At 45.7% G+C, this 21612-nt stretch overlaps 1 protein-coding gene across 2 annotated transcripts; it reads right to left on the bottom strand.

Moving 5' to 3' along the window:
* Positions 1-6429: 6429 nt before the first annotated feature.
* Positions 6430-20080, bottom strand: LOC106609171 (uncharacterized). 2 transcript variants are annotated; one of them, XM_082977676.1, is made up of 13 exons: positions 19755-20080; positions 11076-12532; positions 10908-11009; positions 10659-10804; positions 10252-10408; positions 9934-10072; positions 9590-9648; positions 9230-9373; positions 8541-8725; positions 8410-8440; positions 8235-8306; positions 7820-7945; positions 6430-7666 (listed from the first exon to the last, which is right to left on the bottom strand). In XM_082977676.1, the coding sequence occupies exons 1-13, from the start codon at positions 19861-19863 to the stop codon at positions 7463-7465; spliced, it is 2931 nt and encodes a 976-aa protein (XP_082833802.1). In that variant the 5' UTR covers positions 19864-20080; the 3' UTR covers positions 6430-7462. The 2 variants fall into 2 exon arrangements, with proteins under 2 accessions (XP_082833802.1, XP_082833803.1); XM_082977677.1 differs by lacking the exon at positions 19755-20080 and adding an exon at positions 14659-14776.
* Positions 20081-21612: the final 1532 nt, after the last annotated feature.

Raw genomic sequence — 21612 nt, 5'->3', positions numbered from 1 at the left:
CTAACTTAGTCAACACTGCTAGCTAGCCAACTAGCCAACTTCTACCGACTAGCAGCACTGTAGAAACTATTACATTACAACGGAACGACTTGATTAGTGTAGTGCTAGCTAGCTACATAGCTGTCTTTGCTGTATTTGTATCTAAGATAATTGTGTAGTTTAGACTAATTTATTCCAGGTTAGCTACCCAGCCGCGCCGCGACGCCGTTGTCCAGACTTAGTCAACACACCTAGTCATCATCAAACCCACTGCTAGCTAGCCAACCTTTACTGACTAGCAGCACTGTAGAAACTAATACACTACAACGGAACGATTTGACTAGTGCAGTGTTAGTTGTCTTTGTCATAGTTTGATAATTGTGTAGTTTAGAGTAATTATTGAGGTTAGCTAGCCAGCCGCGACGCGACGCCGTTGTCCAGACTTAGTCAACACACCTAGTCATCATCAAACCCACTGCTAGCTAGCCAACCTTTACTGACTAGCAGCACTGTAGAAACTAATACACTACAACGGAACGATTTGACTAGTGCAGTGTTAGTTGTCTTTGTCATAGTTTGATAATTGTGTAGTTTAGAGTAATTATCAAGGTTAGCTAGCCAGCTATTTTCGTCCCCCGCGACGCCATAGTTGCTTTTGTATCATGATAAGGTGTAGTACTGAAACTATCGAGGTTACCTAGCCAGCTACACGTTCAAACAAAGTCAACAACGCAGCCACTGCTAGCTAGCCTACTTCACCAGCCAGCAGTACTGTATCATCTTCGTCATTTTAGTCAATAACATTTTTGCAACGTAAGCTTAACTTTCTGAACATTCGAGAAGTGTAGTCCACTTGTCATTCCAATCTCCTTTGCATTAGCGTAGCCTCTTCTGTAGCCTGTCAACTATGTGTCTGTCTATCCCTGTTCTCTCCCCTCTGCACAGGCCACACAAACGCTTCACACCGCGTGGCCGCTGCCACTCTAACCTGGTGGTCCCAGCGCGCACGACCCACGTGGAGTTCCAGGTCTCCGGCAGCCTCTGGAACTGCCGGTCTGCAGCCAACAAGGCAGAGTTCATCTCAGCCTATGCTACCCTCCAGCACCTCGACTTCTTGGCACTGACGGAAACATGGATTACCACAGATAACACTGCTACTCCTACTGCTCTCTCCTCGTCTGCCCACGTGTTCTCGCATACCCCGAGAGCATCTGGCCAGCGGGGTGGTGGCACTGGAATCCTCATCAATCCCAAGTGGACATTCTATCTTTCTCCCCTGACCCATCTGTCTATCTCCTCATTTGAATTCCATGCTGTCACAGTTACCAGCCCTTTCAAGCTTAACATCCTTATCATTTATCGCCCTCCAGGTTCCCTTGGAGAGTTCATCAATGAGCTTGACGTCTTGATAAGTTCCTTTCCTGAGGATGGCTCACCTCTCACAGTTCTGGGTGACTTTAACCTCCCCACGTCTACCTTTGACTCATTCCTCTCTGCCTCCTTCTTTCCACTCCTCTCCTCTTTTGACCTCACCCTCTCACCTTCCCCCCCTACTCACAAGGCAGGCAATACGCTTGACCTCATCTTTACTAGATGCTGTTCGTCCACTAATCTCATTGCAACTCCCCTCCAAGTCTCCGACCACTACCTTGTATCCTTTTCCCTCTCGCTCTCATCCAACACTTCTCACTCTGCCCCTACTCGGATGGTATTGCGCCGTCCCAACCTTCGCTCTCTCTCTCCCGCTACTCTCTCCTCTTCCATCCTATCATCTCTTCCCTCTGCTCAAACCTTCTCCAACCTATCCCCTGATTCTGCCTCCTCAACCCTCCTCTCCTCCCTTTCTGCATCCTTTGATTCTCTATGTCCCCTATCCTCCAGGCCGGCTCGGTCCTCCCCTCCTGCTCCGTGGCTCGACGACTCATTGCGAGCTCACAGAACAGGGCTCCGTGCAGCCGAGCGGAAATGGAGGAAAACTCGCCTCCCTGCGGACCTGGCATCCTTTCACTCCCTCCTCTCTACATTTTCCTCTTCTGTCTCTGCTGCTAAAGCCACTTTCTACCACTCTAAATTCCAAGCATCTGCCTCTAACCCTAGGAAGCTCTTTGCCACCTTCTCCTCCCTCATGAATCCTCCTCCCCCTCCCCCCGCTCCTCCCTCTCTGCGGATGACTTCGTCAACCATTTTGAAAAGAAGGTCGACGACATCCGATCCTCGTTTGCTAAGTCAAACGACACTGCTGGTCCTGCTCACACTGCCCTACCCTGTGCTTTGACCTCTTTCTCCCCTCTCTCTCCAGATGAAATCTCGCGTCTTGTGACGGCCGGCCGCCCAACAACCTGTCCGCTTGACCCTATCCCCTCCTCTCTTCTCCAGACCATTTCCGGAGACCTTCTCCCTTACCTCACCTCGCTCATCAACTCATCCTTGACCGCTGGCTACGTCCCTCCCGTCTTCAAGAGAGCGAGAGTTGCACCCCTTCTGAAAAAACCTACACTCGATCCCTCCGATGTCAACAACTACAGACCAGTATCCCTTCTTTCTTTTTTCTCCAAAACTCTTGAACGTGCCGTCCTTGGCCAGCTCTCCTGCTATCTCTCTCAGAATTACCTTCTCGATCCAAATCAGTCAGGTTTCAAGACTGGTCATTCAACTGAGACTGCTCTTCTCTGTGTCACGGAGGCTCTCCGCACTGCTAAAGCTAACTCTCTCTCCTCTGCTCTCATCCTCCTAGACCTATCTGCTGCCTTTGATACGGTGAACCATCAGATCCTCCTCTCCACCCTCTCCGAGTTGGGCATCTCCGGCGCGGCCCACGCTTGGATTGCGTCCTACCTGACAGGTCGCTCCTACCAGGTGGCGTGGCGAGAATCTGTCTCCGCACCACGTGCTCTCACCACTGGTGTCCCCCAGGGCTCTGTTCTAGGCCCTCTCCTATTCTCGCTATACACCAAGTCACTTGGCTCTGTCATATCCTCACATGGTCTCTCCTACCATTGCTATGCAGACGACACACAATTAATCTTCTCCTTTCCCCCTTCTGATAACCAGGTGGCGAATCGCATCTTTGCATGTCTGGCAGACATATCAGTGTGGATGACGGATCACCACCTCAAGCTGAACCTCGGCAAGACGGAGCTGCTCTTCCTCCCGGGGAAGGACTGCCCATTCCATGATCTCGCCATCACGGTTGACAACTCCATTGTGTCCTCCTCCCAGAGTGCTAAGAACCTTGGAGTGACCCTGGACAACACCCTGTCGTTCTCTACTAACATCAAGGCGGTGACCCGATCCTGTAGGTTCATGCTCTACAACATTCGCAGAGTACGACCCTGCCTCACACAGGAAGCGGCGCAGGTCCTAATCCAGGCACTTGTCATCTCCCGTCTGGATTACTGCAACTCGCTGTTGGCTGGGCTCCCTGCCTGTGCCATTAAACCCCTACAACTCATCCAGAACGCCGCAGCCCGTCTGGTGTTCAACCTTCCCAAGTTCTCTCACGTCACCCCGCTCCTCCGCTCTCTCCACTGGCTTCCTGTTGAAGCTCGCATCCGCTACAAGACCATGGTGCTTGCCTACGGAGCTGTGAAGGGAACAGCACCTCCGTACCTTCAGGCTCTGATCAGGCCCTACACCCAAACAAGGGCACTGCGTTCATCCACCTCTGGCCTGCTGGCCCCCCTACCTCTGAGGAAGCACAGTTCCCGCTCAGCCCAGTCAAAACTGTTCGCTGCTCTGGCACCCCAATGGTGGAACAAGCTCCCTCACGACGCCAGGACAGCGGAGTCAATCACCACCTTCCGGAGACACCTGAAACCCCACCTCTTTAAGGAATACCTAGGATAGGATAAAGTAATCCTTCTAACCCCCCCCTAAAGATTTAGATGCACTATTGTAAAGTGGTTGTTCCACTGGATATCATAAGGTGAATCCACCAATTTATAAGTCGCTCTGGATAAGAGCGTCTGCTAAATGACTTAAATGTAAATGTAAATGTAAACCCAACCCCTCTGAATCAGAGAGGTGCGGGGGGGGGCTGCCTTAACTGCCTTGCTCGGGGGAGAATGACAGATTTTTACCTTGTCAGCTCTGGGATTTGATCCAGCAACCTTCCGGTTACTGGCCCAACGCTCTAGTTCATACATGCATAATCTATGAGAATAATTACTTTTCTACATCAATTAGCCACGAAATCCCTACAGTGAAAGCGACTTTTCTTGAAGCTGTGTTGCACCACTTCCCTACATTTCCCCCTACATGGGCCAGCCTCCTGGCAATTCAAGTTCTAGCCAATGAGCTTCAGCCTCTCGTATTTGAGCTAGCAAGTGGCCTGCCTAGCGTTATCCAATGATGTCGCAGGGCGGGCCCAACGGCTCAGTGGCCACAGTAGAGAAAGGGCGTATTCAATTATTATAAACTGGCGAGGCACCGGTCTATGTCCTCTTACATCATTGGGCGACAGCGGGGAGGAAGGAGCGCCCTTCTCAAATGGAACAGTAATCTGCTGTCATTTTGTCAACAAGGCAGCATGGTGCATCTCTTTTCCATAAATGAAATAATATAATTTTCCAAAAATGTCTAATTAGGAAGGCAGGGGGCTTAGAAAAGTGCACCTGGCTCAAACCCTTTCAAATAGAAGGCAATCAACTTCCAGCCGATGCAAAACACACCTACACGGGCGCCCGGGCGGGAATAATCAAGAGAGCAATGACGTGGTGCACATACAGTTGAAGTCAGAGGTTTACATACACTTTAGCCAAATACATTTAAACTCAGTTAACAATTCCTGACATTTAATCCTAGTAAAAATTCCCTGTCTTAGGTCAGTTAGGATCACCACTTTATTTTAAGAATGTGAAATGTCAGAATAATAGTAAGAGAATGATTTCTTTCAGCTTTTATTTCTTTCATCACATTCCCAATAGGTCAGAAGTTTACATACATTCAATTAGTATTTGGTAGCATTGCCTTTAAATTGTTTAACTTGGGTCAAACGTTTCGGGTAGCCTTCCACAAGCTTCCCACAATAAGTTGGGTGAATTTTGGCCCATTCCTCCTGACAGAGCTGGTAAAACTGAGTCAGGTTTGTAGGCCTCCTTGCTCGTACACGCTTTTTCAGTTCTGCCCACAAATTTTCTATAGGATTGAGGTCAGGGCTTTGTGATGGCCACTCCAATACCTTGACTTTGTTGTGGCAAAATGGCTTAAGGAAGTATGCTTGGGTCATTGTTCATTTGGAAGACCCATTCGCAACCAAGCTTTAACTTCCTGACTGATGTCTTGAGATGTTGCTTCAATATATCCACATCATTTTCCTCCCTCATGATGCCATTGATTTTGTGAAATGCACCAGTCCCTCCTGCAGCAAAGCACCCCCACAACATGATGCTGCCACTCCCGTGCTTCACAGTTGGGATGGTGTTCTTTGGCTTGCAAGCCTCCCCCTTTTTCCTCCAAACATAATGATGATCATTATGGCCAAAGAGTTCTATTTTTGTTTCATCAAACCAGAGGACATTTCTCCAAAAAGTACGATCTTTGTCCCCATGTGCAGTTGCAAACCGTAGTCTGGCTTTTTTATGGCGGTTTTGGAGCAGTGGCTTCTTCCTTGCTGAGCGACCTTTCAGGTTATGTCGATATAGGACTCGTTTTACTGTGGATATAGATACTTTTGTACCTGTTTCCTCCAGCATCTTCACAAGGTCCTTTGCTGTTGTTCTGGGATTGATTTGCACTTTTTCGCACCAAAGTACGTTCATCTCTAGGAGACAGAACACGTCTCCTTCCTGAGCGGTATCACGGCTGCTTGGTCCCACGGTGTTTATACTTGCGTACTATTGTTTGTACAGATGAACGTGGTACCTTCAGGCGTTTGGGAATTGCTCCCAAGGAACACCCAGACATGTGGAGGTCTAAAATGTTGCTGTTTTTTTCTGAGGTCTTGGCTGATTTCTTTTGATTTTCCCAGGATGTCAGGCAAAGAGGCACTGAGTTTGAAGGTAGGCCTTGAAATACATCCACATGTATACCTCCAATTGACTCAAATGATGTCAATTAGCCTATCAGAAGCTTCTAAATCCATGACATCATTCTCTGGAATTTTCCAAGCAGTTTAAAGGCACAGTCAACTTAGTGTATGTAAACTTCTGACCCACTGGAATTGTGATACAGTGAATTATAAGTGAAATAATCTGTAAACAATTGTTGGAAAAATTACTTGTGTCATGCACAAAAAAAACAAGTTTCAATAACTCCAACCTAAGTGTATGTAAACTTCCGACTTCAACTGTACCTGCACATGTGATGGACCATTGTTGGGTCACGAGTGCTACTTTCAGAACTACTGGCAAAAAAGTATAGGAGAATCTCTTTAATAACACCTTTTGCTAACATAAGAAACTTAACTGATAAGTTTCAAACTTTTCTTTTCTAGTCCAATGAACACCTTGCTTCACTTTTAAACAAGTTGAACTTTATTCTTTCAAAAGGTAAATCATTTCAAATACAAACTATAAAGGTTACTTGATTTTCTGATCCAGATAGGGAATAGCCAGAATACTCTTACATTGCATCTCTTGAGTTTTTCTACAAAATACATCTCATTGCCAACCCATTACGGTATCGAGAGCTCCAAAAGTACTAGGACAGCGACATTTTTGGTCATTTTGGCTCTGTACTCCAGCACTTTGGATTTCAAATGATACAATGGCTATGGGATTAAAGTGTAGACTGTCAACTTTAATGAGGGTATTTTCATCCAATATTTACAAAATTACAGCACCTTTTGTATATAGTCCTCCCCATTTTAGGGGACCAAAAGTACTGGGACAAATTCACTTATCTGTATTAGCATCCACATTAATGTAGAAGTGTTTAGAAACATATATTATATGCTTATTTACAATACAAGTGACCCCAAAACTACACAATACATTATTTACCATACATTTCTATTGGGAACAAAATAATCTGAAACAACCAAAAGAAACAGCAAATGCATCCAACAAGGTTGTAGAGTCACAAGCTTGATGTCATCATTGCGTGCTAGGAATATGGGACAAAATACTTTGTACTACTTTAATACCCATAAGTGGATTTGTCCCAATACTGTTGGTTCTCTAAAATGGGGGGACTACGTACAAAAAGTGCTGTAATTTCTAAACGTGTCACCCGTCTGCACTTTAACATTGTCACTGTCCCAATACTTTTGGAGCTCACCATCTCATTAAGGCCATAACACTGAACACAAGTACAGACACTTGGGGATAGTGTGTGAACACGGAGGCTGTTCAAGCGAGCCTCCTCACTGTCATTGACAGCCATCCCGTTTCTATTGGTGACACTCCCGTAACCATTACCAGTGACACTTCCGTTGCTATTGATGAAAGTCCCCTTGCCATTGCCAACCATGGCGTTGTCATCCCGTTAACCACCATCCCATTTTCATTGACGACCGCCGTCACCTGTCCCCTGCAAGGGGACCCTAGATAAGGCCTTCGGATCCTGGGGAAAGGGATGGAAATGGGGAGGTGGGGTGTGGAACCTCTACAATGGCCCCCCTCCTTGCCCTTTCCCCTCTGTTGGCCCGGAGGGTCAGGGCGAAGTGGCAGTCTAGACACACCTTGTTCACCTTGTTGCCATCGTACTCCAGAGTTACTTTGTTGTCTGAACACCTCCAACACACCACCTGACAAACAGGTGGACACACAGGAAGTCATGGTCATATCGGTCTGGTTATGTTAGACAGAATGGAAGTAAACGGAACGTGAATGCCATTTCAACTAATCCTAACCCCAGCCTTAGGTAAAGTGAATGTGTGCATGTGTGTATGTTAACTCACACAGCCACAGGCTCTGCAGTGGTGTCTCCATCGGGTGAGGGCGTTGAAGGGTTCGCTACACTTCATACACATGGTCACCTCACTGTCCCTGATCCATCGAGGGGCACGCCGACCCAGCTCCTCCGTCTGTTCACACACACAGAGGCGAAGACACACACACACACACAAAATCAGTTTGTCTCGCCAAGTTGTTTTTCCACCCGTACCTGCAAGAGGATCTCAAATGAGTTGCTTCTCCTTCCCTTTTGCTAAATGATCAGTTTCCCTCCACACCCATTTGCCTGTGATTTATCCCTCTATATGATTACAGCAAGCATACTGTACAGATGGAGAAACACACACACACACAAAAGAATGGAAGAAAACATTCTATTGGTCTCTGTTTTGCACAAAAATAAGGGATCATTACAGATACCTCTACTTCTTTAGAAGCTGACTTAAAAGTCTCATTCTTCTGCCGGAAAACATCAATGGCGTCCTGGAAAGCCTGAAAGTACAAGGCACGTCAGACCCTGTGTACTCTCCCTATATACTCATTATGTGCCATTGGTAATTGAAACACGTTTCAAAATATGACAAAGCACTGTTACCTTTATCCAGTCCTCTTCGTCTTGTTCAGAGCTAGAAAGACAACGCCACATGTTAACATTGATACAAAATATATACATCCATCCAAGACCTGCAGGTGAGTTATATTATTGTGACCCCCCCCCCCCCTCACCTGGCCTGTAGGTCCAGGGTCCTCTCCAGGGTCCTCTCCTTGCCAGACACCTGGAAGGTGTGGGGGTGGTGTTCGTTGGTGGTGCGCTGCACCGTCATGCCCTCCACGTCAATCCGTGTCCGCACGGTGAACCGCTGCCCCCCCAGGCTGAACCGAGGAGTGCAGCACAGCAGCATGTTGTTTAACTGGATGGACAGCAGGTGGAGGGAGAGGCAAGAAAGACATGAGGTTTTAAGTGTCTCCTGAATGACCCGTTAATGCAGGAGTGTCAAACTCATTCCACGGAGGGCAGGATGTCTGCGGATTTCCGTTTTTTTCCTTTCAATTAAGACCTAGACAACCAGGTGAGGGAGTTCCTGACTAATTGGTGACCTTAATTCATCAAGTGCAAGGGTGGAGCAAAAACCCGCCCCCTGTGGAATGAGTTTGACATGCGTGGGTTAAATGGATTGATGTTGAGTGATTCCTAGTCAGTGAAGTTCAAGGTTCTGATGAAATAGAGATGATTTAATTTCAGATTATACATAGCAGAAAATCATGTCTGTTCTACACTATACATTTCTAGAGCAACATTATGTAATGTTGCGTCCTCCTAAATGCCATAAGGTCTCCATTGGTCAAAGAGGTGGTCTGATCTCAATGTGACATCCTGGTAAAATAAAGGTTAAAATACTGTGAACTGGTCTAACCAGGAAGAGGTGTCTCTCCGTGGCGGAGTGCCTGGCAGACAGCATCAGGATGCGTCCCTCCCGGATGAACTCATTGGAGGGGTTCATCACATCCTCCTCCTCCCCCAACATCTCGTATATCTCCAGCAGCTTCTTCAGATTCTCCTAGAGGACAACACAGCGGAGGATGTTAGACAACAAAGCAGATCACAAACTTCTGTCCCAACCGATAGCAAAATAACAAAGTACATGACGGTAACAGTGGTTAACAGTAGTAACATTTTACTCTCGATGCCTAAAGAAAAATGGTCTCTAGATATACTGTACGGACAACTGTTATCTGCAGTAAGTAGAGGATTAGCATATTAGTTCTGCACGTACTGATTGGCGGATGGCGCTGTTGGAGTGTGTTGCTGCCATGGAGATGACCTGCAGAGACTCTGAAGGCAGACAAAGAGATCAACACCTTATTTCTTTTTTTTTAGGATAGCAAAACCACAAAACCTCATCTATTATGGTTTCTGTGACAGTTCCTCAGACTTGTAGTAAGTGTGATGACACTGCGTGAGTCTTCGCTAGCGATGAGGACTACCTGATCTCTGCTACAGTAAGCCTTTGTGGATCTACAGTATGTTGGACTATATGCTACAGTAAGAGTGAGGCCAGCCTTTGTGGATCTACAGTATGTTGGACTATATGCTACACTAAGGCAGGTGTCAACTCACTCTCTGCATGACTGTGGTCCGAGTCATCATCAGGCAGTTTCTTGAGGTAGTCTCTCAGCAGCATCTCATAACGAGGTAGTCTCTGGACCGGCTCCAACATGTGGTGCTGCAGGGTCAGACTACCACACACCTCCTGACTCTGGAAGATAACTCAAAATCAACAACAGTGCAAGACCGACTAAATGTTTCCACCACTGCCAAGTCAGCAGCTATTGATTTCCATTGGGTGAATGGTGATAAGATTAAGAGAATGAATAAAGATATTCAGGTAAAGTGTGAACAGAGGTTTTACTTGGTGTCCCTGTCCAGCCATTATACCTGTATATCCTGTATGATGTTCCTGAATGGTGCGGACCTCTCCGTCCAGACTCTAAGCAGCTCCATGGCATGGTCGAAGCTCATCACGTACTCAGCATACATCCTGAGGAAGGGAGCATGCTGCTGCATGACATCACCCAGACGAGGGCTCTCAGACCTGTGTGGTCAAGGGTCGGAGATCAAAGGTCAAAAAATGATTATTTAATCACTGTTTAGATATGATGCTAGCGATTTAAAGTAGGAATGTTAAAACCACTGTGGTCTTTGTGAGGCTGGATGAATTACATGAAATATAACCGTATTTTCATTTAATAACAAGGTTCCAATCCAACCATGTCCTTCAGTTCCATTGTAAATAATCACTTCATGTACTTCAATTGCAACATCATCTATTATGGTTGTCTCACCATTGGCCCATGTGCGTCTCCAGGTCTGGCAGTAGGAACTGGCTGTGGAAGGTGTGGATGGAGGAGATGTTGGAGAAGATGGTCCTCACCACATCTACAGGGAACAAGCCTTTACCGGCCTCCTGAGTCAGCCGCGCACAGAACACCTGCACACACACACACACACACAGTGTTAAAACACTGCTAATGAATACATACTGATCAAGTCATGTGGTGATAACGACAATGGATGAACAGAAACACACTGACCTGGTCTAGCAGGTGAAGGCGAGCAACATAGGCCCTCTCTGTGAGTAGAAGCTCGTTAGCAATCTTATATAGCTTCTGTTCAGTGGAGTCCTGCAGCCTCACCTCCTCAGCTCCCTCTCTGGGCCGATCTTCTTCTCTTCTGTAGAGTTCTGCCTGGGCGACCCTCACCTCCTCACTCCCTCTCTCCATCTTCTTCTCATCTGAAGAGCTCTCCTGCACCCTCACCTCCTCACTCCCTCCCTCCATCTTCTCATCTGAAGAGCTCTCCTGCACCCTCACCTCCTCACTCCCTCCCTCCATCTTCTTCTCATCTGAAGAGCTCTCCTGCACCCTCACCTCCTCACTCCCTCCCTCCATCTTCTCATCTGAAGAGCTCTCCTGCACCCTCACCTCCTCACTCCCTCTCTCCATCTTCTCATCTGAAGAGCTCTCCTGCACCCTCACCTCCTCACTCCCTCTCTCCATCTTCTCATCTGAAGAGCTCTCCTGCACCCTCACCTCCTCACTCCCTCCCTCCATCTTCTCATCTGAAGAGCTCTCCTGCACCCTCACCTCCTCACACACTCTCTCCATCTTCTCATCTGAAGAGCTCTCCTGCACCCTCACCTCCTCACTCCCTCCCTCCATCTTCTCTTCTGTAGAGCTCTCCTGCACCCTCACCTCCTCACTCCCCCTCTCCATCTTCTCATCTGAAGAGCTCTCCTGCACCCTCACCTCCTCACTCCCTCCCTCCATCTTCTCATCTGAAGAGCTCTCCTGCACCCTCACCTCCTCACTCCCCCTCTCCATCTTCTCATCTGAAGAGCTCTCCTGCACCCTCACCTCCTCACTCCCTCCCTCCATCTTCTCTTCTGTAGAGCTCTCCTGCACCATCACCTCCTCACTCCCTCTCTCCATCTTCTCATCTGAAGAGCTCTCCTGAAGCTTGGTCTCCTCAGTCCCAATCTCAGTTCTGTGAGAGGGGGACAGGTCCACGTTGAGCCCTGTATCCACCTTCCCTCCGTCTCCTACATGGCCATCGACCAGTACAGCGTCCCTCATCAGGTCCAAACTGTTCATATTTATGGGAGAGATTTCCCTCGCTCTGCCCTCCCTATGGGCCACTACTACTGCCCTGTCTGGACTGTGTCTGTGAGCATCCAGTCCTGTGTGGGAGCTGTCGGTAGACCCACTGTCTGGGTCTCTAGGCTGGTCCAGGCTTATAGAGGTGGTGGTATGTGTTGGGCTGCTGTTAGCTGATCTGAGCACAGACTGGTTTTCCTCAAGGTGAATGAGGTCAGGCAGGCTGCAGGGTGATCCTGCCATGTGTCCATGTCTCTTCATCCTGGCCCCAGGGCTTCTCAGCTGGTTCAGCCTGGATCCTGCTCCTTTCCCTGGGGACTGAGATCCTAGTTTGAAGCGCTTTCCTGGGCTGTGGACACGTAGACCCTTTCCTGGGCTCTGGGTCCCTGGTGGTACCCCCTTCACCAGGCTGTGGCTTGGCCTGGTCCCATGACACTTTCCTGGGCTGTGGACTGTTAGCCCCCTAGCTTGGGGTCCTGATCCCTTCCCTGTGAGAAGAGCTCCTTCTGGCCCCTTGACAGGGCTCTTCCCAGGGCTCTGGAGATGGGCAGGTTTAGGAGACACTGGAGACAGGGAGGGAGAAGCTGAGTAAGGGATCTATCCTAGCCGGGTTCCAGAACAAAAATATAAAACGCAACATGTAACGTGTTAGTCCCATGTTTCATGAGCTGAAATAAGCAATTGACTAATTACTTTATATGAACTGTAACTCAGTAAAATCTTAGAAATTGTTGCGTTTATATTTTTGTTCAGTGTATTGGCATGACAATGACCATAGAAGTTGGCAAAACAGCACAAACAGATTTAGGACCAGGCTACATTTATCTTGCAGTGCAGTCTACTGGGCATTTGTAGTGGTATTTAACACCGCATTTTAAACCAACCACACTCCCCTCAGTCCCCCGTACTGTGCTTTGCTTTGAGTAGGGATTTCTTAGCAGGGCTCTTTCCATTGACCTCCTCTATACACAGAGCCACATGTACTGCTGCTCAGTACTGAGGGACAGCGAGAGATCTAGTTAGAGTGACAATGGAAACCTGCCATAGTGACATACAGTAAGGGTATGAGGAAGTTACCATACTTTGAACAGTCCATCCTCTGATGGCATACTTATTAGGCCGTCATCGTAAATAAGAATGTTGTTGTTAACTGACTTGCCTAGTTAAATAAAAGGTTACATTTAAATCAATCTGTAAATCAACGCCCCTGCGACTTATTGGTTAGAGGGGCAATCTGTGTTTGCGACATCCATTTTGGGATTTTGAGATTGGTGATGTGTGCCCATTGATTCTTGAATCAATGTAAGATGCCTCATGAGCTGGGTTCAACCGTCTTACCCAGACCGAACCCAAAATGTAAGCTTGTTTCGCGCCGTTGTTTGTGAACAATGTACTTGAAAACAAACACCATAGCCTCAAAAAAAATGGTTCAAACTATATAGTTTTGGTCCAGCGGATGGTCAGTCTTTGCATCCATAGCGCGGCCTATGAATGTGAGAGTGGTTGCATTTCTCCACCCCTATTCGTCAGCTGTTTACAGGAACATTAGCACGGTGGCTGCTTTGTTGTTGATTGAACTGCAGATTGCCCATTTAACAGTTGTACCTTGTGTAAAGTAGGGTATCTTTAAAGTTTTGACTTGTCCCCCCCCACCGCTTTTTTTCCTTCTCTTTAATTATATTGTGTGTAAAACTGAATAAACAGTGTAAAATAAGAAGAAAGTGTTTGAGCAGGAGAACCGTGTCACCTTGTTACAGTATTCATAGGGTGTAGCTCACTACTAGACTGTTGTCTACTCCAAATGTGAATTCTGAATTATTTTGTAAATGAAGTGGCCTTTATTTATGGTAAGAGGACATTGTTCTTTCACTAAAGTCGTTAGCGTGCTTATTCTACGAGTTTCCAATGCTTTCAGGAGTTTCCTCCAATGATGTGAGGAGAAATGAAAGATGAACAACCACATCCCTGGACGAAAACAATGCCAAGCTCACTGATATTATAACTGATGCCAGGAATCAAAGTGATACAGAGCTAAACTGAACAACGTGTTGCTGAGATGGTGTTCCTCCCTGTCATCGGACTGCTTTTCATTCTCACTTCCCGCAACACGTTAAAAGCCTTTCTTTCTTACGTCGCTGGAGAGATAATAGGCGACATGTCTTAACAGACTACGGTCAGGGTCTATATGTCTACAGAGGAGGAGGGGACCGCCAAACTGACAGTCTGTTGTTTTGAAGTGGGTAAAAAAGTTCGCAAAACAGGTTCTGGATTTCAGGCGAACATTCCACTCCGTGTACTCTGTGTCACGCTGTTTAGCATGATAAGGAGTGGCATGATAATTCAAACAGACCGGTACCCAGGCTAGGTAAACATTTGATGGAAAGTGCCAACACATGAGTTTAGCATAATAACACTGACTCTGCGGTATTGGCACAGTTTGTGTTTACAGACACACTCAAACCCTGTGTTTGTCATACAGCGGCCAGTTAAATCTAACGTTACTTCGCTGGTTTAAAATGGCACTGTGAAATAATAAAACCAACTGAACGATCAACGTTTGCATGTTCCTGATCAAGAAAAAGACCACAAGTTAAATTCACAAGACGTGTTGTCGGTCTCTGACAGAAGTCTCCTCTCATATACACTGTTCCAGAGAGGACAGAGGAGCCACACACACACACACACACACCTTGAATTGAGTCCTGCATCGGTCTCGAAGACTCCTACACACTCACTCCCTGCTCATCAGCGAGTGTCCTTTCTGACTCTGAGTGGTCAGTGTGTGACTGTCTCCTCAGAGGACGTGAAAGGGGAGGAGCTTCCTGAGTGAAATCAGGTGACAAAACAGTTCCATCAATAACTCTGAGTATTTGGTTATCATCTTACATAGGTTGAATCTACAACCAGGGGCGAAAATCTGACATCAACTTTGGAGGGGACAATTACATTACATTTTCTCAAGAGCAATTCTTGAGGGGGACACCAAAAGTAGTGCTGTAACACATAGCCTACGTTGTAATATGTTAAATGTATATTGAGGAACCATACTTACTACTACTGGATAATTGATAGGTACAGTAGTTAACAGAAGGGTTGTCCCAACTTGTTCAAATGTTTAAATCATCATAATACTACTAATAATAATAGTTATAGCAGTGTTCCTTATCAGTCCAGTATGTCTGCAGGTATTTGTATTTACAACCAGCAATACCAAGAAAAGCCAGTAGGTGTCAATGGTACTGTACACTGTATGGGTGCAGTTTTCGTAAATACAATGAACATGGTGTGATCTCGTCTAAAATAATCTCCATTGAGTAACATCAAAGTTGTTCTCCGTATTGAATTGACCTTTTAATTTTACTTTTTCTGATACATTTATAAAGTCATTAAATATGTGCCACTGGCCTGAGTCTACTACAATAGCTTTACAAGAACAAAAAGCTAAAAATAAGTACAGTTCTAAAAGCAAAATAACTACTTCAATGAATAACCCAAATAAATCAACCAAAATATCCTTCAGTCTGTGTCTCAACTCTTCAAACAGCAGCTATGGACAAGTATGTCACAAAGTATGACATTTTAAATAAAATAACATGAAATAAATAATTAGTAAGTGTACTGTCATGTACTAAAGCCTCCTGAGGACCTCTGCTGCCTCTCCACTGCTGCTACAGGGGTATTTGTTGTGAAAGAGAGGGATCTGCACTGAAAGAGAATCTATGTTTAGCTCTGGCTACTGATCTAGAGACTCATCCAACTCCCCCGTGAGAAGCGCTCTTTCCAACTTTTGCAGGACGTTTAGACTGTCCTGGTCAGAACGGTCGCCAAACTGAACCTCCACACCATCCAACACAAAAAAATTCTGCCCTATAGTGATCCACTGCTTTGCCAGCAAATCGTCTTGAGTGTGTCTCAATGGATTCAATAGAGTCAATCAATGTTGTTGCTTTCTCATACAGTGCAAGGTAGCTTTCGTCATTTCTCTTGCCCCTAAGAAATGACCGCACACACTCGACTGCAGCCTGCATACCAGAGACAGTCTGAGTTTTCTTCTGCAGTGAAATGTTTAGACATTCAAGCTCTCCAAGAACAGCAGAGGCAAGTGTGAGGCCCAACACAGTCTTGCCTTTGCTGAAGTGCTCGAATAAGCCACTGGCGGTTGAAGCTGTCTTGGATGCAGTTGTTGCCATCTCCTCTAGGCTGCTTAGTACCCGCTCATACTGCCCTAGCACAGCTCTAATAGCAGTATTCCGCACAGTCCACCTCGTTGGACATAGGGGTTTCAGGGTGGTCAGATTTGTATCTTTGGACGTGGCAATTGATTCAAACATGCTCTTAAACTTTCCTGACTGGCCATAGAGGACACCTAACTGATGGACCCAAGAAAGGGAATCCCGGATCAGTGGGGAGGCTGTGCAGCCAGCCTGTGTAATCAGATTACACAGTGTGCTCCACAATGCACATAGAGGGCTAATGGCTGCTGCCTCCTCACAATTGCCTGTGCACCTGTGTATTTTCCTGCCATGTTTAGAGTCACCATCGTAGCTCTGTCCACGTAAGCCAGACATGGGCAAATTGAGCCTCAACAACACATCAGTTGCCACTTTCGCAATGCCCTCGCCTGTTGTCTCCGACACCCTGTATAGCCCAATAAACTCCTTGTGAGGGACAAGGTCATGGTCAACATAACGCAGGCAGACACTCTCCTGTTCAGCACCAGAGACATCTTGAGTACCATCAACAATTACTGAAAATTGTACAATCGGAAGAGACCTAATCTCAGCTGCAATGCCTTGAATGACTGTATTGGCCATGATGTTCAGAATTTCATTCTGTACTCCTAACTACCGGTACCCAAAACTACACAATTAATCAAAACAGCAATACCATTGCCTTAAACAAATCTTAGTTCAGTCACCAGTTTAAGTTGAGAGTGGGGGTATCTATGGCATTTTCCAATTATGTCCCTATTTTACAAGATAACAAAAAAATTAGAACCTTTCATAATGTTGCCAAACAAAGACTCAACAAACTTACCTGAGACTCCCTGTCTCTGCCAGTCTGTCCCTGCATATCTGTCCCCAACTCTGCTGTCTGTGTGCCATCTGTTGCCTGCTCTGCCTAATGACATCATTGTGAAACATTTCCATTAGAATTTCATTTCTTTCTTATGAACATTTTATCAACTAGTCTTTGAGATATTAGGCTACTAGGGTTCTTACTTTGCGTTTTGGTGTACTGAAAAATACTCTGATGTCCGTCTTTTTTCTTTTTTCTGCCATTTTTCTACCTGGCTGGCTGGCTACACACACACACACAGTGTGTAGGTTATTTACAGTAGGAGATGGGCTTCTATCATCTTATCTTCTATCATTCTATATGGACTTCGATCTAAAAGGTAGCTAGCAAATGTGAAACGGATTAAAATGACAAGAGTTGACAGCTGTATGAGTTCACCATTTACACAACATATGCTGCAACCTTTTGTAATTTTAATAGTTTGTTTCATATTGGCTGGCTTCCAACAATAGCTGAATTTGCAAAGCTAGTGAGCGCCAATTCCGTTTCAGTGGTGTTTGCTATAATCTTTGTTACCCGAGTTAAATAAAGTTGAAATAAAATAAATAAAAGTTCCCTTGTGACAATTTAGCTTTTGCAACGAGACCATTAAATATATTTAAGACCATTGTCTTAAAATTAGAACCTGTTCAGTTTGGATTTCAGTTTATCGCTAACCTTATCACAGGGACTTTGAAGCACTAACTTACATCATCTGCATGCTGATTTCGGAATAAATTGACGATAGCAAAGATTCCATCTTTGACGAGGCCACATAAATGGAATAGGTACTAGCTAGCTTAATAGTTCATATTTGCGCGCTACCTCTGCATATTCAGCTAGTGTGTGTGCGCGATTGACTGGCTAACCTCACGTCAGTTACGTTCATTGAGTGCCTTTCAGACAGTAGATACGACCTCTCTGTTACGGAGCAAGCTAAGGAACTGGCAGTGGATCAAACCATTGTGAGGCAAAGGGTGGGGGTGTCGCAATCTTTAGAAACTTAAAAACGCGCTATTAAGTGTCTATAATCAGCACAATTGCTTTCATTGCGTATTATTAATATTATTTAAATTACATAGTTATGTTTCAGTGATATATTGGGGGGGACAAATCATATTTTTCCCAGGATGGGGGGGGGTCGTGTCCCCCCCGTCCCCCCCGGGATTTCCGCCCCTGTCTACAACCTTTTATTTCCCCACCGCCTCCAGTTTATTACTGGGGGAAATAACAGAAACGTGAGATTATTGTCCAGTGAGGAGACGTTGATGAGAAATACAGTTCTCCACAGACAAACTGTACATCAGCGTCTACGGGATAGTAAATCACTGTAACATATTATACCAGTCAGCTGTGCTCAGTCAATGCCTTGGCAGACATCACAGACACTATGTTATGGCTTCAGAACTACATAGACTAGGTCTAGAGAGCCACAGGCAAAACCCAGTCAGATTTGTGCAGGTGAAAGAAGGAGACTTCAGTTTAGCTTAACTTCAGTAATCCGAAGAGCTGAGCCCAGCTGCTGACAATTTGCACACACAAACACACAATACCTAGAACGTTGTTAACAAACAAAACCAGTGTTGTTATGTCAGGACACAGCCCCCAGGGCATGCCAGTGGTAGATTAGCATAACCAGTGTTGTTATGTCAGGACACAGCCTCCAGGGCATGCCAGTGGTAGATTAGCATAACCAGTGTTATTATGTCAGGACACAGCCCCCAGGGCATGCCAGTGGTAGATTAGCATAACCAGTGTTGTTATGTCAGGACACAGCCTCCAGGGCATGCCAGTGGTGGATTAGCATAACCAGTGTTGTTATGTCAGGACACAGCCTCCAGGGCATGCCAGTGGTGGATTAGCATAACCAGTGTTGTTATGTCAGGACACAGCCCCCAGGGCATGCCAGTGGTAGATTAGCATAACCAGTGTTGTTATGTCAGGACACAGCCTCCAGGGCATGCCAGTGGTGGATTAGCATAACCAGTGTTGTTATGTCAGGACACAGCCCCCAGGGCATGCCAGTGGTAGATTAGCATAACCAGTGTTGTTATGTCAGGACACAGCCTCCAGGGCATGCCAGTGGTAGATTAGCATAACCAGTGAAACTACTGACATGCTCCTCTTCTGCCTTAGACATGGCTGAGTTCACCCACTTCAATGCACTTGAGATAGTCACTAAAGAAAGTGTAGGGTAATTCAACCACTAATAATACAATGCCTGAGTAGTTTACAATAAGAGAATGACACAGTGGATTATTTTGTAAAGAATAGGCGCTAATAGCAGGTCTCCATTGTGGCCATGACTGAAAGCCCTCAAGTTAGGGACTAAATAAGAGCCACTGGGGCCGTCACTCCTGTGCAGGGTTGAGCAGACAGTTCCTACAGCATTAGATTGGGCTCCCCAATGACATGCAAACTTCGTCCATGTCAACACAGCACACCAGTGTTTGCCTCTCTCTGGTCAGAATGTCTATCTAAAGGTAACTTGGCTGTAGCAGCTTCAACGTTTCCTCAAAATATGACATTGGATCAGGAGTCCATCTCCACTATTCTGCTCAAAATGAGTCAAATCCATCATAACATGCATTGCAAACAAAACACACAGACAACCTAGGCTATAGTAGGATACATTTGAAATCTGTCCAGTGAGTTATATTTGCGCTGACGCGCTCACTCAACGTTTCCAAAAGTTTCCTAAAACAACTGCAGTTTGAGAAGGCTGACCTTCAGTCTGCGGCATTCCCTTCGACTTTCTCCTCACCGCCGTCCGCCTAAACTCCTCCGTCTCACGATGAGTGGTCTTCACGCTCTCCCTCGGGTCACCGTCAAACATGGTAATATGATTTATAATGATAACCTTTATACCACTTGTTGTTCCCTTGAGCGTGAATAATGATCGGATTCGAGGCGCGTTGTCTACGAACGCCGGAGGGCTTTACGCAGGTAATTACCGAGCTGCTCCTCCAACAAAAACGTAAATAAGCGTACCAAATTCCAAAAGTCCAATACCGATTTCCACATACCATGAGTCTCAATCAGTGAAATGGCATCCGATAGATCTTAACAATGGCACAAACACCGCCCCCGTTTTATAAACCCCCCGCCCCTGTGAGCCTTTGGTAGAGGAAACTCCAAAACTGTAGGCCATTTTCCTAAAGGTGTTGATGGTAATGTTTTACAAAAAGATACACACGTGTTTAGCAGTCCCCTATAAGATTAGGGGGAATTTATTGTATTTTGAAATGTAGGATTTACATGGTTTAATATGCAATAAAAATGATTTGAAGATACCATACATTTATATATTGCTGTCTGAATGTCTAATGTTTTTTATTGAGTTGTCGAGTTGTGTTGAAATTGTGCAAACCACGTTCAGTGCTTCATCTTTGTGCCCCGTCTACTATACACTCTCCAGGTCTGGGAGAAGTAGCTAGTAACATTCATAATTTTCTCCATAGCTTACTGTATGTCCAGTTGGCCTATGTACAACTTCAATGGTCTTTGAACCATCTGATACGTTTAAAGAAACCTTCATATACATGAGAAATACATATGGTGGGGAAAATAGACAGAGCGAACCACAGTGTTACAACATACAGAATACTCCCGATATCCTCATTGTTGAGGAGACATTGTTACTGCTAACTGTGCCATCCGCTAAACAGAAGCGAGACTAATTTCGTTTGAAGGCGTTCAATTGTGAAACTGACTCCTTTCCCCTTTCCCTTACTCTCGCCCTTGGGCTCCAAAGCCAGTTTGCTCTCCCAAACTAATGCCTAGGGTTTTAGCTCTGTAGTTTAATACAGTCTCTGGCGGGTTATACAAGACCCCTCTCCTTCATCTGTTTCATGTGATGTCTGAGAAGCCTAGTGCGATCTTTGGCAGTTTGTTACATGGCTTCCGGTTGCAATAGATGTAGGGAATGGAGCAGATAGGACAGCATTCACCAGAATAACACAAAAGGATGACAAAACCCAACGTTTTTCAAACCTTACTGTAGTTAGCAACCACAGGTCTGGTCAGAGATCCTGTAGAAACAGAATGTTCAGTCTAAAGCCAGGTTGAGGTGTGTGAATTCATACCATTGCCATGCCTCTGAGCTGTGACTGTGAGTGGACGTTTTATATAGATGGTTAAAAGTTGCTGGGTGGTGGTTTGAGAAAAGCTCCAAATTGGTATTTCTAGGTTAGCATACATAGCATCATGGTTGAATACAGTACAGCATAAACTGCCAACTACCTCTACTATTACTACAACTACAGTGCTACTAGTACTACTATTCTATAGCGAAATCTGTCTACACGCCGATCCAGCATGGTTACTTCCATATACAGGATGTAGAAAACAAGAGGCAATCTTGGATAGAGATCTACTTTCAACATCATTATTTAACCCAGTGGGGTTAACAGTCGATCACAACTAGTATTGGAATGCATTGGTCAGTTTGTGCTTGTAAATCAGGAGGTTGATTGAGGCCTTCAGAGAAACAGGTTGACCAAAAGTACTTTCCAAATGGCACCCTATATTCCCTATGTAGTGCACTACTTTGGGGAATATGGTGTCATTTGGGACGTAGACGATG

The sequence above is a fragment of the Salmo salar genome, chromosome 07 (assembly GCF_965601325.2).
Source record: "Salmo salar chromosome 07, fSalSal1, whole genome shotgun sequence".
In the NCBI taxonomy this organism is placed as follows: Eukaryota; Metazoa; Chordata; class Actinopteri; order Salmoniformes; family Salmonidae; genus Salmo; species Salmo salar.
This window is presented reverse-complemented; position numbering and strand designations above follow the sequence as displayed.